Source organism: Camelus bactrianus, chromosome 6 (assembly GCF_048773025.1).
Source record: "Camelus bactrianus isolate YW-2024 breed Bactrian camel chromosome 6, ASM4877302v1, whole genome shotgun sequence".
NCBI classification, from domain to species: Eukaryota; Metazoa; Chordata; class Mammalia; order Artiodactyla; family Camelidae; genus Camelus; species Camelus bactrianus.
The window spans coordinates 2,176,710-2,193,521 of record NC_133544.1 but is presented as its reverse complement, the minus strand read 5'-3'; the positions used below and the strand labels follow the sequence as shown (position 1 = coordinate 2,193,521).

The 16,812-nt window shown below is 57.9% G+C and overlaps 1 protein-coding gene across 1 annotated transcript; it reads right to left on the bottom strand.

The window, feature by feature from the left end:
* Positions 1-9,291: 9,291 nt before the first annotated feature.
* CKB (creatine kinase B) lies at positions 9,292-12,188 on the bottom strand. Its single transcript, XM_074364955.1, has 7 exons — positions 11,984-12,188; positions 11,636-11,790; positions 11,430-11,562; positions 10,922-11,093; positions 10,096-10,219; positions 9,755-9,944; positions 9,292-9,673 (listed from the first exon to the last, which is right to left on the bottom strand). The coding sequence occupies exons 1-7, from the start codon at positions 12,174-12,176 to the stop codon at positions 9,495-9,497; spliced, it is 1,146 nt and encodes a 381-aa protein (XP_074221056.1). The 5' UTR covers positions 12,177-12,188; the 3' UTR covers positions 9,292-9,494.
* Between the last annotated feature and the right edge of the window lie 4,624 nt (positions 12,189-16,812).

Sequence of the window (16,812 nt, the reverse complement as noted above, 5' to 3'; positions counted from 1 at the left end):
ACAATGGAGCAGGTCGTTTTCACCTTAACTTCACCTGGAACGTTCAAGCCTTCATGATTAGAAAAGAAGTCCCCTCCTTTTTTCACTTTAGCCTTTTTCCTCTCTCTCCAGACCCTTCCCCTTTCAGCGCGTTTCTGAGCTCAGTGTGGGCGGCTTCCGGTGCAGGCCCGCCCTGCAGGAGTTGCAGAGGTGAGGCAGTGCCCTGCCAAGCAGGGGTGTGGCTGCAGCCGAGTTTCTTATCCTTTAGCCCAGTACACCTTTTAAATTGTTTTCTCTATTTATGTTCTCAAGGACAAATTGAACACTAGAAGTTAAACAAACTCCTTTAAGAGAGATTAGCTTCCCACCTGCCCTGACAAAATGGTCGCTCTTTTTGCAGACAGAAATGTTGTTAATTTTGATGGCTTGTCGTAAGCCTTCTGTGCATTTCAGTGCATTACTGACCCAGTTGGAAACGGCACGTGTCAGTGATACTAGTGTGCACCCGCAGAAGTCGTCTGAACTGGTTGTATTTAAAAGGCTCCATGACTGACCAACATAGATTTGAGTCCAGCGGCAGCACGGAAAGTGTTAACTTCGTTTCCTCTGTTGCTAAGGGGCCCGTGCCCTTCCTTTACATACTACATTCTTGGGATGTATAATTTTTATTTTTCATACAGTGAATTTTGAAAAGGAATATTCTAGACTAGAGTATTTTCATCATTGAGATAAAGCCCTGTTTTTTCCTCATTTACTCGCTTGGAATCTCTCAGGTGAGGTGAGGTAGCTGGTGGGGCCACAGCGCTGGATTTATTTACCCGACAACCAGAGTGTTGTCCTACTCCTGAAGATAAGGTTACTATTCCCGTTATGCCAGCTTTCCTCGCACCCAGACCAGGCACATCAGAGGAACCAAGACGCACCTGGGTTCCGGGCTGTCCCTCCGTTTCTGAAGTGAAGGCCGTGCGGAGGGCTTGGGAACATGCTCTCACAGCGCGTGCTTCTCCAGAGGTCTAGAGAACAGTGCTGTTTAAAAGAGGACTCTCCCTCTGCAGTATGAACAGGTTGCTGTTGCTGTGGAAACCAGCCCTGGAGCGCCCCGTCCACTCAGTTCTTCAGTGAGTGGCGCTTGGTGGCCTTGGGGTCCACGGAGGGCTTGCGTCTTCCGTGAGTGCAGGCGCAGGGGAGACGCAGGGATGTGGAGGCACGTGTCTGTGAGTCGCTGCCCCTTCTGTCCATCTCGGGCAGGAGGGGCCTCAGAAATGTGGTCAAGAATGAGGAAGGGCTTGGACTCGGTTTACTTTCTTGGTTTTTGTTGTGTTGTGTTGAGTTGCTAATTTACCATGAGGTCCTCTAGACAGCTCAGCAGCTACTTTTAAATGGGGGGAAGTGGTTGCTCTTAGAGGGAGCAACATGAAGAGAATGACACGCCCTGCAGGTGTTGACAGCACACAGGTGAGTCATGGTGTGACTGTCCCCGAGTAGAACTTGGTGTCCTTGCCAGTCAGCAAGGAGGGCAAAGTCCAGCAGCTTTGTAAGTTGGTCTTTGGTTTGCCACTTGGAGAGAGAGAACCCAGCCAGAGGTAATGCTTCCTCAGAGACAGTGCTCGCCGTGGCATGTGGTGAGGTGGCAGCTGAGCCACCAGTGAAATTTGGGGTGGTGCGTGTCAAGCAGCGCTGCGATCCTCAGAAGCCAGAGCTCTGCCAGGAGGCGAGCCCCTGGCACAGCAGAGGCCCTGAGCTGGTCACTGCAGCAGGACTCAGGTGGCCAGGGAGGCCGGTGCGGGGCAGGGCCCAAAGCAGGGGCTCTTAGGGTTCACTCCACGCAGACATCAGTGCCCGTTAAGGGAATTGGGTGGTGAGGCTTTGTGGGTGGAGGCCCTTGACCGAGGCAGCCTGGTTTCCAGGTTCCAGGTTAACTTCACTTTCCTCCTGTATAAAGTCAGCACGGTTAGTAGTAATCTCTCACCCTGGGTTGTTGGCAGAGCCCACCAGACGGATGGCAAGTGCAGAGCAGGGTGCGGGGCAGATGTTAGCGAGCAGGGCGGCTCACGAGGTTCAGATCTTTAAACAAGAGTACAAGCTAATCCTCCCTCCCTCCCGGCTCACCCAAGGCACAGAGGTCCTTAAACAGTGGGCACCGCCTTTGAGAAGAAGACGCTGCCCTGCCAGCAGAGATTTGATAAGGAAATTTCCCTGGTTTCTAAAGTTCTGGGCTCTGAGCTGGCTATTGGGAGAGTTGACAGGCCTGTGCCCCACCTTTTGGCCCCAGGCCTTTGCCGGTGTCCCCAGAAGACAAGGAAAAGCCGGGAGCCCAGATAAGAGGGTGAACAGGAGGAGACTGATGGCCCCCCACCCTGCACACTTTGCTCCCATGTCCTCAGGCCTGCCGTGGTTGTTACGTTTAAAATTGCACCCAGCCCTCCCAGGCCTGCTTGCCCAGCTCTTCCCTCTCACCATCTGCTGCTCCTGTCACCCTAGCAGATGTCCCTGATAGCTTGGTTTTGTCCGTTGTGTGTCCCTTCCCTGCCCTTACTAGAAGAGAAGCCCTGGGGGGACAGGAATCCTCATCTTTTTTTTTTCCCCAGTCACCTACGTACCTAGAATAGTGCCTAGTCCAGAGTTTACACTCAGTATTCATTTAGTACTGGTGGTGATGATGACGAAGCACAGGCCAGAGGGATCTGGAAAACGTGGCCGCTGTCCCCCATCCGGGTTCCCCCATGGCTGCCCCTCCCCCAGACGGCCCAGGCAGGCAGGCGGCAGCAGCGGGGAGCCGCGTTTTGGTTTGGCACCCATCCTGCTTGGTCTCCAGCAGCTCTCCCAGCCTTTCCTGTTTTACAGACAAGGCTCGGGTGATGAGAATGGAGTCCACAGGCAGGTTGGGCCAGTGCGCTTCTCTCTACGCCACCTGTCTGGCTGACACCCACATTGTGTATCCAGCTGAGGACGGGCTCAGACCCTGCTGGTTGCTGTGGACGTAGGTCCTGCGTCACATGACATTTGCTGTCAGATGTGAAATGCTTGGCTTAGTGCCTTAATCTGCCCCAGAGCACGAGGAGTCACACGGTCAGCAGTGTTTGAATTCAGTCTGTTAAAAGAGGATGGCCACCTGAGGCTTGGCAGCGCATGGGAGCCGTGTTCTTCCGGATTCCAAGATTCACTAACGGTGGCCATCACTCTGCCTGCTTTGTCTCGGTACCAGGCTACCGCTGAGACCCGCTGAGCGGGAGAGAGGGGTCACCTTGAGGGGGAGGCCAGGGGCCACGTCAGGCATTTCTGCTGCCGTCGGCTGAGGTTTGATTGCCTTCTTGATGTACTTTGTGTTGTTGTCTGGGTGCTGGGGCTGATAGGTTACCCCAAGGTTCTCACATCCTCTCCCAGCTCGCTGGAAGCAGATTTCCGTGCTTTCTAACTATGGGGCCTTCGTGGGGGTGTCGCTGAGAAAAGAGACAACCGATCACACCATGCATGGCTCTTCCCCCAGCCTGTGCCTCTTGTAATTTCCTGCTCTCTGCATCCCACCCACTGAACCCACCTCGCAGGGTTATTTTAAGCCAGTACTCATCCCTCAAGCAGGAGGGAAGTCTGCAGTGGCTCATGAGGAACTCCTCCAGCTTCTGCGGGGCCACCTGGGTGCAGTGCACTCACAGGCACCCCCCAGGGCCTGGGGCCGTGCTGGCTGGGGCTGCATTTTCCTGATACTTCCCCGTAGTGTCTCCTGCTCTGGGGAGCTTTAGCAAGTCATGGCTCAAGTATCTGAAGATAAAAGCTGTGTGCCTCCCTGAATTTTGCTTCTGCAACTTAAGCTGCTCCAGTTCTTCTCAGGCGTTTCAGGACAAGGTGTAAGGACTTTTTATCCTTGTCGGTTTGTTCATGTGTTCATTGATCTACATTCGTATTTTCGGGGGAGATGGTATGAGATGGTGGCCACTCTGGAGGGCACTGTGCTGAGCTCTGGGGATCCAAAAATAAGGTAAAACCCATGTCCTTTAAAAGCTCATTCTCACAGGAAGAGGAACATATGGCCTTGAAACCTGGTGTGGCCAGTGCTGCAAGGGGGGACGCGGGGGCTCAGGGCCAAGCAGGAAGCCCAGTCTGGGTGGGGGAGGCAGGTGGAGATTACAGGTCCAGCCCGCCCCGGGGGGCGGGTGTGTGCGGGCGTGCTGCTGGGCAGTCTGTCTTGTCACCATCCCAGGAAAGCATGTCTCATTCAGGGCGCCTCTGTTCTGCACAGGGGGATTTGGCCCAACACTTCCTTGGGGAGTCACTTGGCTTCAGGGTAGAGCTCTGCTGCCATCAGACCAAAACAGACCTGCTGCCCTGGTGAGCCAGGTCCCGGGGACCAGGGAGGAAGCACCACAGTGTGAACACCTGGCACCCCGGCTCCTTCCAGAGTGAGGTCTGCACTGACTCGCCTCTCTCTGGGCTGGGAGCTGCCAGCAGGCGTGGGTCGGTGTGAATACCTCAAAGCGGGCGAGTTCTGCATGGAAATGAGCCAGGAAGTAGGAGCACGTGCAGACACGTTCATGAGTTGGCGCCGGAATCCTGGTGGAGGGTGCCCCTGAGAGCCGTGTCCCCGGGCCCGCTTCTGCTCCTTCTGTACCAGCTCAGCCGTCACTGAATTGCCTCCAGTGGTGGGAGTTCTCACCCTCCCGGCCTCAGCCCCTCTGGCTTCTCTCCTCTGTGGCCCCAATGCCCTGTGTCCCCGGGTCCCCTCCTCTCCTCCAAGCTCTAGAGACTGGTGATGGACTCATCTCATGGCTCGTCAAATACCGACTCAGCCTGTGGGTAGTGGGTGGGAGTTCCTGTTACCCTGAAGGCCATGCCTTCCCTCCTCTCGTCCTGATGTTGCTAACTGTGTAAGGCACGTTTTGCTGGGCTGCATTTCCTAGTATCATGGCAGTAATTAATTGAACCACAACACTGGCACTGGGCTGGAAAAGCAAAAGTCGTGTTGTCCTGTGTCCTGGAGGCTGGAGAAGAGAGGAAAGCAGTCACTCCTGGGTCCTTTCTGGTCTTGAGGAAGAACAAGGAGCCAGGACCACTGGCCTCCCTCTGCTGAGAGCGTTTCCTCCCTAGAGAGGCACCGGTGCCATGGCTGTTGGTGCAGCAGGAGGCCCCTGTCAAGCACAGAGTCAGGTTTCAAGTACGGATCAGTATGGGCCACCCACCTTTATTAACTTCTTTTTTTGAAATTGTAATGAATTTTAAGTACTACTAAAGTTGGACAGTTGATGAGTCAAAAGTATTGACAAAACTAGACTTTTTACTTCAGTGAAAATTTCATGTAACTTTTGTTCTATTTTGTTTGTTTATTCTTTTTATTTGCCAGTTGTGTATCTCTAGTAACCTGGGCATGTGTTAACACAGACCACCTGTACGCGTAATGAGAACAGCCCAGTTCAGGTCAACAGCCCAGTTCAGATGGGCTGAAGCAAGGAAGACCCAAAGCCTGACCCCATAGCCACCATTCTCAGAAGATTTACGGTGAAACTGTGTCATGGGGAGGGTGACAGAGGATAAAGCCACAAGAGGAGGATGGGTGGTCCTTCCCGGAGGAGGGCTGAGCAGGTGGGGAAGCCTTCCCGGGAGATGGGCATGGGTGGGCCCTGAGCTTTGGGTAGGCAGGGCAGAGTGTGGCAAGAAGAACGCAGGCATGCAGAAGGGAGCCCGGCGGGGTTGGACCAGAATGGCAAATGAGAAGTCTGGAGGCACTGGTGCCACTGCTGTCAGTCTCTGTCTCACATGTGCCCTTTTGAGTGCACGCTGGGGGAGATGCCCAGAGCCAGGCTGTTTCTGGAGCTACTGGTCTCTCTCCGAACTAAGTTCCTGGATAGATTTCACCTCCAAGCCCTTCGGGACCCTCCGCGAGCCAGCAGGTGCCGACCCAGGCCTGACCTGGCAGCTGGATTAGTTTGTGGCCAGGCACAGTCCAGCCCGTCCCATCACCAAGTCAGGAGGGGTGCTGGCCACGACACACGAGTGCGCCAGGTTAAACACGCAGGTGCTCCACTCGCCGTGCTTAGTGCCCTTGTCTCAGGCGGCTTCTGAGCATCTTGCCCCACGGCTGCTGCAGGGGCGTCTTGGAATCGGCCCTCGAGCTGGGCAGCTGCAGGCTAGGCTCTTGTTAGGAACACAGAAGGGGAGAAGGCTGCCAGAAGACTTGCAGCCGCCTCTGCGCAGAGACCGATCAGAAACGTGAGGAGCCGGAAGGAGTGCTGTTTGCTTTTCTGAGTCTCAAGCTTGATTATTTAAGTCGAGCCTTAAATTTTGACAAGGCCCCAACTCTGAGAAAGGTGTAAAGGTTAGGACTTCTGAAACCAAACAGAACATCCTCACTTCACTGTGTCTTTGGCAAAGCAGAGCCAGTATACAAAGACAGGTGTACGGAGCAAGGTGGAGGGAGTCCGGGTGCTGTGCATGGGTCCCGGCAGAAAGCCTCTAGACTCAGGAAGCAGGATTTGTCACCCAGTTCACATGTGAAAAGCCCCCACCCTCTGTAGGACCAGAAAGACCCCGCTTCTCCAAGCTGCCGTGCCGTCCCCTGTGCACTGGAAACCTCACAGCCAACAAGACGACTTCTTGTTAATAAAAAGGTGGTTTACCTGGGGAAAAGGAAATTATCCTAGAATCCGTGAGCACGTATGTGACCCCCCACCCCCGGGGGGCTTCAGGAGGCTTTGGTGTGGGCAGCAAGCAGCTCCCAAGAGAAGTGCAGAGTAAGGACCGTTCAGGCACTGCTGCCTGTTCAGCCACTGCCAAGAGCGCCAGGTCCTGCACACTGGACGACGTCTAGAATGTTCTGAAAAGTCAAAGAGCAGTGAAGAGACCTCAGGACTTGGAACTGGTTGGTCTCACTGGTGACCCTCAGCCAGTCCCCTCTCCCCTCGGTTTCCACCCCCAGAACGGGGAGAGATTCACCCGCAGAGAAGGAGGGGCTGTGGCAGTCCCGTCCCGCAGCCCCGGCAGTCTCCCACCAACCAGGACACACAGAGGCATTTTTTTAAACAGTCAAAAAAAAAAAAAAAAAAAGGAATTTGTTTTGGCTTATATAAGTAATAAATGTTCACTGTAGAAAACGTGGGAAATAAAGGATAAAGAAGGAAATCACTTGTTACCCCACCACCCACCGCCAACTCCTGTTCTGCGGGCCTTCCCCACACGCGTGCGGTGCGGGGCCTGCAGGGTACAGGCAGTTTCATCAGCTGCTCTCGCGCTTGGGTTTTTTCTCAGCAGGTCGCCATCTCACTGAGTTCATACTGCTGTGGGTGCCTGCAGGGCGCCCCTTCGGGGAGCGGTCCTGGTTTTAACCAGCCCTTTATTGTTAGCCACCCTGACCAGTCCTCCCCAGTTCTGAGTAAATAATGAAGCAACTCTTCATTATTTCTGTGGGGCAGCCATTCTCAGGCTGGGGACGATTTGGGCCCCCAGGGGACAGTTAGTACTGTCTGGAGACATTGTTTTCCCACTGTCCCAAGCAGGACGTGTGGTACCTCTGGCATCTAGAGGTTGGAGGCTAGGAATCCTGCTGAGTGCCCCACAGTACCTGGGGACCCCCCATCATGTGCGGGCGTCGGGGGTGCTGCGGGCCACGGCTGCTGCATCAGATGCTGTCACCACTGGTGACTGGTGCCCTCTGCCCAAGACAGTGAATGAGGAACAAAGGCACGTTGTCATGTAGGAGGGTGTTTCTTAGACCTCCCATGTTTGACCGTGATTTTCAGGAAGATGGAAATCACTGTTGAAAGGTCTCTGGAATCGAACGGGAGGGAGCTTGGAGGGAGTTACACCGAAGGGGTGCCCCCGGCGTGTGGAGTAAGCTGTCTTGTCCAGAAGGAATGAATGTGACTTACATTGTGCAGTCAGTAGAGCCAGTAAATAAGCAAGAAAGAAAGAGAAGTAAAACCGAGGCAAGGGGGAAACGATGGGTAGGAAGCAGGTGGCGAAGGAGAGCAGTGGTGGCTGAGGAGAGTCCTCTCCCCCAGGGCCCAGGGAGCAGTGCCCGCCCTGCCCTCTTGACCAGCTTCCTGAGGACCCAGGTGCTGTGTGTGCTCCACCCCCGCTGCAGGCAGAGGGCAAGAGGGTGAGGCTCAGGCTCCAAGGGAGTTGACTTTACTGCCTTGTCAAACCCTGCCCACTTGGCCTTCCTGGGTGAGAGAGGCCTGCAAGGGGCAGTTGGGGTTTCAGCTCATAGGTGGTTCAGGGAGCGCCCCATTCTGACAGTCCAGATGGTGAAAGGGGGGTATTGAAACACTTCCTCAGGACATGATTTGCTTGTCTGACCAGGCCCCTCAGGCGCCTGTGCCCACCTTAAGGTGGTGGGACAGTCACCTGTTCCTGGGCAGCTCCAGGACTAGCCAGGAGCCTTCCCACTGCTCCTGCTCTCTCGGGCACTGCCAGCACAGGACAGAGGCAGCCCTGGCCAGCAGGTGGCAGCACGGGCCGTCCGCAGAGCTGAGGAGCTGGAGGACACACCCAGGGCCCCTGGCTGTGTCCCACCTGGGCTCCCCAGGCCCTGGCTGGAAGTGGGACCCTTGAATGAGAGATCAGTTGGGGACCACAGCACCTGGGAAGTGGCTAGGAAGCAGACCTAGAGACCATGCCCTGAACAGCCCCAACCTCCTTCCTGCTCGGGGACCCTGTGGTGGGGACCCGCCCTGGAAGGCCCAGGGACTAGGCACCTGAGGGTCCTGGAGAGGAGGCTGTGAGGAGGGGGCAGTAAAGGGGCACCGGGGCTCCATGGAAGGGGCTGGAGGGCAAGGCCTGGGGGCCAGCAAGGGGTCAGTTCAGCCTGAGTGGAGGCTGGGAGGGAAGTGGAAGAGAGAGATTATTTAGGAGACAGAGTGGGTTGTTGGGGTTGGGGAGGCGGCAGGGAGAAGCTGCCAGGAAGAGGAGGAACAGGGTTCTGGGGTGGAAGACTGGAAAGGTATCAAGTTTCTGGGCTCCAGCCCCCCACCCCCCAGCAACATCTCCCCCACGCCACAGGGTGGGGCTGAACCAAGGCCTTGGCCCCAGCCCCACTCCAAATGTCCCTTAGATGCTCAGGCTGGGGCTCCACCAGCCTGGGGCTCCTCCCTCTCCTTGCCCCTCCCCAACCAGCCCGTTACAGGCCTGTAGGGAAGCCAAGTAGACAGGATGGCAGAGAGGTTAATGGAATAGGATTGGGGGGTACAGCAGGGTGACTGCCTCCCAACTACTGTCCCATCTTACAGTGAAGCAGAAAGGGCAGACCCAAGGATCAGGTCCCAAAGCCCAGTTCCTGGGCCCCAGGCTGCCCCCAAAAGGGGAGGCACCACTCACAGACCTGGGGCAGGCCGAAAACCCTAGTTTATTTCAGCATCAGCAGTATCTTAGCCGTCACAAAAATAAACTCTACCAAGGGCAGGAGGTCTCTACAGCGAGGCTAAGGGCTCAGCTGCCAATCAGCGAGCCTCAGGGGTGCGTGGTGGGCACTGCCTGGGCAATAAGTTAGGAAGCAGTGGGGCTGGCAGTGGCGCAGGTGCAGGCAGGCTTCACTTCTGGGCAGGCACAAGGTCATCGATGGCCTGTCCCTGCTCCAGCCGCCGCTCCATCTCAATGAGCAACTTCACACCGTCCACCACCATCTGCACCAGCTCTACCTCTGAGAAGCCCAGGCGGTCTGCGTTGGAGACGTCAAAGACACCACCCACGGCGGCCGTGTCCACACCGCCTAGGGAGACAGCTAGGTCAGCAGGGCTGGGTTGGGGGCTGCCTGCGGGAGAGCGCTCCCTGCAGGCCCCACGCCACTCACCGGTGCCTCGCTTCTGAAGCCGCAGCCGCTTGAGCACCTCCGCGAACTTCTCGTGCTTGCCCAGGTGGGGCAACTTGATGTGCACACCTGCCCGCAGCCCTGTGCCCAGGTTGGACGGGCAGGTGAGGATGTAGCCCAGGTGAGGGTTCCACATGAACTCGTAGTTCTTAGACTTGAAGAGCGTTTCAATCTGGAGGTGGAGAAGGTGTGAGGGGAGGCCTGGCTGAGACTGCCCCCTCCCCAGGGGTCGTCGGGCTGGACCCCAGAGCCCCCTTGCAGGACTCCTGATGTGATTGAGACCTGGGTTCCCCAAGGAGGCTGCCTGAACCCTGGGGCCTGACCTGGGCGAGGCCACTGCAGAAGCGGGTGAACACCTCCTTCATGTTGCCCCCCTTCTGCATGGAGATGACCCGTAGGTGGTCCTCCTCGTTGATCCACACCAGGAAGGTCTTGTTGTCATTGTGCCTGGGGGAGGGGCGCAGTCAAGCCTCCTCCCTGGACCATGGTCTCGGGCTACATCCGGGAAACTCTTAGCAGGTCCTGACGCACTCCTCTAGACCCCTAGGTGCTCAATCCAGCTGTACCCAAGAACAGGGGCTGCTGCCAGGACCCCAGCCCCATTAACACCCTGGGGGCAGGCAAGGAGGCCAGGACACCTCAGAGAGGGGACCAAAAGAGGCCTGAGCTGCTTTCCAGCTTGGCCAGCAGGTACTGTGTGGCCCAGGTAGGTGGAGAGTAGGGGCAGGAGTTAAGGGGCACAGGCAGTCAGGACAGCACCCCAGAGGGATGCGCTTGCATATCTGGCAGGGAGCCTGCCCTGCACAGACAAGAGTGTGTGGGCCCTCCCCCCCCCCTTAAAGCGTCTGCGTCACTTAGCACCTGGCAGAGTCCCCGTGGGGAAGCAAGTGAGGAGAGAAAACAAGATCCCAAGAGTCGGGGGTGGAGGGTAAAAAACCAACACGACCCGTTCCCCACCCACCTCTAAGATCCTGAGGCCGAGGCTTCTACCAGCCCGGGCCCCTTCACCTACCTGCGCGGTCGAGGTCACCTGCGAAGAGGCCTGGGCGGCACCGAACCTATCCCGGCAGCGCGGCCCCTCCCTCTTCCTCCTCGGCTTCGGCAGGGAGGGAAGAGGGACCCGCGGGAGGGGGTTTGGGGAGTACGCACCAGATGCCGCGGGCATCCGGCCAGTCGCGGGCCATGCCCGAGGCCAGCAGCAGGGGCGATACGGGCTTGTCAAAAAGGAAGTGGTCGTCGATGAGCTGCTGCTGTTCCGCCTCAGTCATGCTTTTGAGCGCATAGTATCTCCCCGCCAGGTCACCGTCCAGGCTCGACAGGGCTGCGGAGGGGCGCGCTCAGGACGACAAGCTGGTGGGCTCCTACCTCCACCCCCACCATCCCCACCACCCCCAGGCGACACGGATCCGCCCCACCTCCCCATGCCCGCCAAGCTTGGTAGGAGTCCAGTCCTGGCAGTCCGAACGGGTTACCCGGACTCGGGCGGACCCTCGCCGGGCCCCAGGGCGCTGTAGGCGAAGGGCCGGGCCTCTGTCCCTCCGGGAAACAGGAGCCGGCGCGGCGGCGGCAGCTCGGGTGACTGGTAAACAAGCCAGCGGGGACCCAGGCTTGGACCGGGATCGGGGGGGGGGGGGCGCCCGTCGAGCCTCACCCCTACCTTCGACGGCGAGCTTCTCGATGGCGCGGCGCTCCCCGCGGCTGCAGTGCGGGGGGAGGCAGAAGCCACGGATGCTGCGGCCCGTGCGCACCCGCGAGCTCAGCACGTAGTTGGGGTCCAGGTCGTCGCCGCCCTGGGGGCCGAGGTGGGGTGAGTGCCCGGAGACCCCTCCCCAGCCTGCCCCGCCGCCCCGGGCCGCTGGGCACCTGCAGATTGTCGGGGTTGAGGTCGGTCTTGTGCTCGTCGCTGGGTTTGTAGCCGCCGTGCCGGTCTTCAATGATGGGGTCAAAGAGCTCCTTGAACACGTCGTACGACTCTTCGTCGCCAGCCACGCAGCCCACAGTCATGATATAGGGGTGGCCTGGGAGGGGGAGGCGCGGAATGGGGACAGTGACGTCACTGCCAGACCTGAGGGAGCCGCTGAAGACCCTGCGGCTGCGCACAGAAAGGGGGCGCCCGGACCTTGGCCCGAGGGGGATCTGAGGGTGACGCTGGGCCCGTGGCTCACGGATAAGGCGCCGGCACCCTGACCCCCGGGACTGGGATGCGCGTACCTGGGTTGTCCACGCCGGTTTGGATGACATCGTCCAGCGTGAAGCCGCTTGGCGTGCTCTTGGCGCGCAGCTCGGCGTAAAGCTCGGGGGTCAGCACCTTGGCCATGTGGTTGTTGTGGCTGCTGAGGTCGGGGAACTCGTCCTCGGCCGGGAAGCGCAGCTTCAGCGTGTTGTGGCTATTGGAGAAGGGCATGGCGGCGGCGGGCTGCGGGGAGACGCGGGAGTCAGCGGGGACCCGAGGTACCAGGCCTCCTGGAAACCACCAGCCTGCCCCGGGCCCGGGTCACCGAGGACGCGGTCAAGGTCGGCGGGGTCGACACCGCGCTGGGAGCTCCTGCACCGCCCAGGACCCCCGGCCCAGCTGGCACGCCCTCCCCAGGCGGCGGGCCCTCGCGTGCCCAGAGCGCGCGACGCCGCGCCCCAGCCCTGGCGCCTCGCGCGGCCACCCCCAGCCCTCGGGCCCACTCACCGAGTGGCCAGGCAGGGGCGGGGGCTCTGGGTCCTTCCGCAGCTCCGGGCGCGGCGCAAGCGAACAGCGGCGGCTCCGCGCTCCCGCGGCTCTTAAGGGGCGCGACGCGGCCCGCCCATTGGCCGCTATTTATAGCCCATTCATTCCATTGGGCCGCGCTGCGGGGTGGTGCAGCCGCTTTGTCCGCCGCCCGCCGCCCCCCGCAACCCCCATAGGCTGCCCACCCCGATTGTCTCCTCGCCGGGACCCCGCGCAGCCCGCCTACTCCATCGGTGCCCACGCAGGGCCCCGGAGCTGCAACCTCAGGCCCTTGGACATTCTGGATTCGCCTACCGCGGCCTGCCTCCGAGCGGGAAACTGAGGCGCGAGAGCCACTGGGCACTTCAGGACGCTCGGGTTTGTCTGCACCCCAGTTCCTGCCTTCCGTCGTCCGGCCAGTTCCCCGCGGTAGTCGCGGCGAGGGGCCAGGCGAGAGCGTCCCGGGCTTCCACAGCCGGTAGTGCCAACCGCCACCCCTCCACCCCCACTTCTCCTGCCCAGCCCGAGCTGGCCCAGAGCTGTCGACCTTCCTCAAGGTGCCCTCAGGCATCTCCCAGGCGATCTTGGTGCAGAGAAAAGGAGGCACGCGAGAGGCGCAGTCTGGCTGCTGCCCCCACGGCGGCGCCCGCGGCGGCCCCCGAGGTGCCTTGACCTTGGGCAAGTCCCGGGCCTTTGGGGGACCCGAGCCAGAGAGCCCTCCTAGTTGATGCGGGACTACTATGAGAGGCCCTGAGAGGCCTCTGGACAGTGCACAGACTCAGTGACCAGACCCTAGATCTGGGCCCTCTCTGCAGGGGGCAGGTTCACCTCTCCACCCCTCCCCCAAAGGCACCTCAGAGACACTCGGCAGAGACGAGAGGAAATGCTAACAATAAGTCCATGTGAGACTTTAAAAAGCCAACCAACGAAACAAACAAAAACACTAAAAATCAGAATCACACTAGTTGAAACAACAACGGCTATACCCTCCACTACCCCCAACACACCCAGACTGGCAACAATGTAAGACTGATACCAGCCAGTGTTGGCCATGGGTTGGAATGTGGAGAGACAGGCATTCACTCGCTGCCTGCAACTGTGAATTGCTACATCCTTTTTGGAAAGTAATTTGGCAGCATGTAAAAATTGCAAATGTTCATGAAACAGAGCAGGACCTTGTGGGGTCCTCCCTGGTGCAAAATCTTTTCCATGTCCCTGTTTCTTGTTTGTAGGCTTCATTCAGCCTCCCTGACCTTCTCTGAGTTCCAAAGGGCAGATTTAAAGAGTTGCTTTTCAGGGAAGGGAGGGGATACAGAAACAAACGAGGGCAGTCAAGAAGCAATAGTGCAGTCTTGGGGCAGGGTCTTGGTTCCTCCTCCAGGCGTATACAATATCTTTGAGTTCTTTGGAAACTAAGGCCCCCCACCCAGGTGGAGGATGGTAACTTCAGACCGAACCCAAGATTCCTGGCGCACAGCCCAGTTACCTCCCCACCAGACAAACAGAAGAAAGTCACACACCCAGCAGCCCTCACCTGAATTTTGCGTTTAAAAACTTCTAGCAGAAAACCATTGCCATCCATTCTCCTTGCCTGGCCCTGCAATAAACCTTTCTCTGCTCCAAACTCCAACATTTCAGTTTATTTGGCCTCACTGTGCGTTGGGCATACGAACTTTTGTTCGGTAACATTCATCCTCCATGACCCAGCCATCCCAGTTCTAGGAATCCAGCCTATAGAAAGAACAGACTCATTTCTCTTTGCAGACAGACCAAGAGATGTGTACTGGGAGAAACAAACACAAACAAAACCTGGATATAACTTGATGCTATAGCTTGGAGACTGGTCGGGCGGTAGGGAAGGCATCTCCCCAGTGTGGAATATTATGTAGCTATTAAAAAGCATGAATTGGCGCGTGTGTGGTTAATGTCCATCTTATGTTGCTTTGTGAATGAATCAAGAAAGGGAGGAGGCCCTTATGTATGTGTACATTTAACAAAGTCCCTCCAGGACTGCACAGTAAGCTTCGTAGGCATCAAGGTGAACATTGCTGCTGCTGGAGGAAGACTGGCTGAGAGCCAGCAGCCAAGAGAACAAATGTTATCAGGAGATGGGAGGAGAGAGATGCCATGGGGTCAGGGGGAAAGCAGGAATTCCAGTGTATTTGGTGCCTCTGAGGAATGGGAGCAAAGCCCCCAAGGATGAGCAAGTCTGTTTGCCTCTGTGCGCTGTCCCCGTGGTTACCACGGAGGGACTCCTGCCCTTCCCTCACTCACCTTGGCGTGCTTTGACCTGATCCCAGTCAGCATTATTTTAGACCCATAAAACAAACCGAGGTAAAAAGGCAAATGGCCCCAGAAGACAGCAGCTGTCCCTTAAGCCTGGAATGCCTGCATTCTGTGCCCTTTGCAGCCCCTTCCCCTAATTTTAGAAATATCTGCAGCTGCCCTCCCCAACTCCCCACCCCCAAAGGCCTGATGGGCTCAAGTTTCTGTTTCTAGAAACAGAACTGCTGGCCTTGGAGGCCTACTTGGCTTTCAGACCCCAGGCGGGAGGGAGCTGGAGGGGGGCAGCTCAGGGCTTCTTTGTCTGTAGCCTCTGCAGCTTCTGGGAAAGCCACCCTCCCTCTTCCCCCAACCCTCAGGCCACCAAGAGCCTGACCAACATTGTGGGATGGAGGCAGGGAAGGACCCCCGTTCCCCTCTCCCTGCATAAGCAAGGTCCACACTGGAGATGTGAGGTCCAGATGCTTGGGGTCTTGCCTAGGGTCAGGCCCTGGGGATTCTCCTACCTTCAGTTCCAACAATCCTCAGCCTTCTGAGATGGGTGTTTTATTCTAGTTTTGCAGATGCTCAAAGGAAGATCAGAATGTGGGTGACAGAGGGGCCAGGTTGGAGGTCTGGCATCCCTCAGCAACCCTGGAGTGCCTGGCCTTGGGCTAACCTAACCTGGGGCCCACCGTGGGGACCCCCACAAGCCAAGCCTGGGCCAAACTCAGACTGAGAGCGTGGATGGTCAGCAGCTGGGATGGGGGGGCCCTTTCACCCCAAATGCAGAGTGAGCTACCTGCCACCAGGCAGGGGCTGCTTGGGAGCTAGGGTGGTCCCAGAGCAGGGGAGAAAGGAGTGGGGCATGGAGGGTACCAGTCTCCACCTCAGCCATAACACTGCCCCCAGCTAACCAAGCCCGCATCTGTGGACCCTTCACTCTCCCCAGGGCCCACACGAGCCGGTTTGGCAGCGTCCGGGCAAGAAGCTGGGTGACATCACCCAGCCAGTTTATGGTCCGGATTCCTCAGAAATCACACCTGGTTACACATTAACCACCTGGCCCTGGAGGGGGTGGGGAGCCTCAAAGGAGTCCCTGGCCTTTCATCCACAGAATGTGGCCCAGCTCAGCAGGGCAGGCATAGAGCTGGGCAGCTGGAGGTGTGCCAGGTGGGAGGGCAGGGCCAGGGTCCAAGCAGGGGACCCAAGGCCATCCTCAGAGTCTATGCCAGGGTGGGCATTGCCACCTCCTGCTGCTCTGTCCCTGAGCTCTGCAGAACTCAATGGGGAAGTTGGTTGGGGTCAGAAAAGGGGCAGGGGCTGCCTTGTGGTCACAGAGCATGTAGGGCAGGAGGCTGAGCTGGTCAGAGAGGAGGGAACCTTGGGTCACCTGATCCTGCCTGGGAGGAGGGCAGAGCAGCCTCCCCCAGTGGGCATCCCATCTCTTCCTTTCCTCCAGGGCCTTCTGCCTGCCTGTTCCCACCTTTCTTCAAATCTGCCATTGGTTCTCTGAAGCCAAGTTTACTGCATCAAATCCCCATCCCACTTTGGCCACATTGGCTGTGTGATTTTACACAAGTCACTTGGCCTCCCTGAGTCTCAGTTTCCCCATCTATAAAGTGGTCCCTCTTTCATAGGACTATGGGGAGGATTCAATGTGATGACACTTAACTGGGCTTATATAGCATCAGTTCTTGTTAGAGAGGCTCCAATATACAAACTCTGCCCTGGGCAAGGTGCCCACCTGACCTGGGTAATCAGTTGGTGCTTGAGTACTCAGGCTGAGGGCTGGGGCAGGCTCAGATGGGGCGGATGGACAGCTCTGGATAGGCTGCCTAGAGGAGGGACGCACTGGAGGAGCTGGACAGCCAGTCACAGACAGAGGCAAGTGGGAAGTTGGGACCACAGGAAACCACCACCAAGTCACCGAGTCCTAATTTAGGCTCTGAGTAGGCTGTCAGCCCTGGCTCCACACCACAAGCTGTGGAAGAGGAACCCCTGTGAGAAGTGGAAAGTTGAGATCTCCCCAGGGAGCAATTAGGGGGTGATTCAGACGGGTGTAAAGTCACCTGGAACA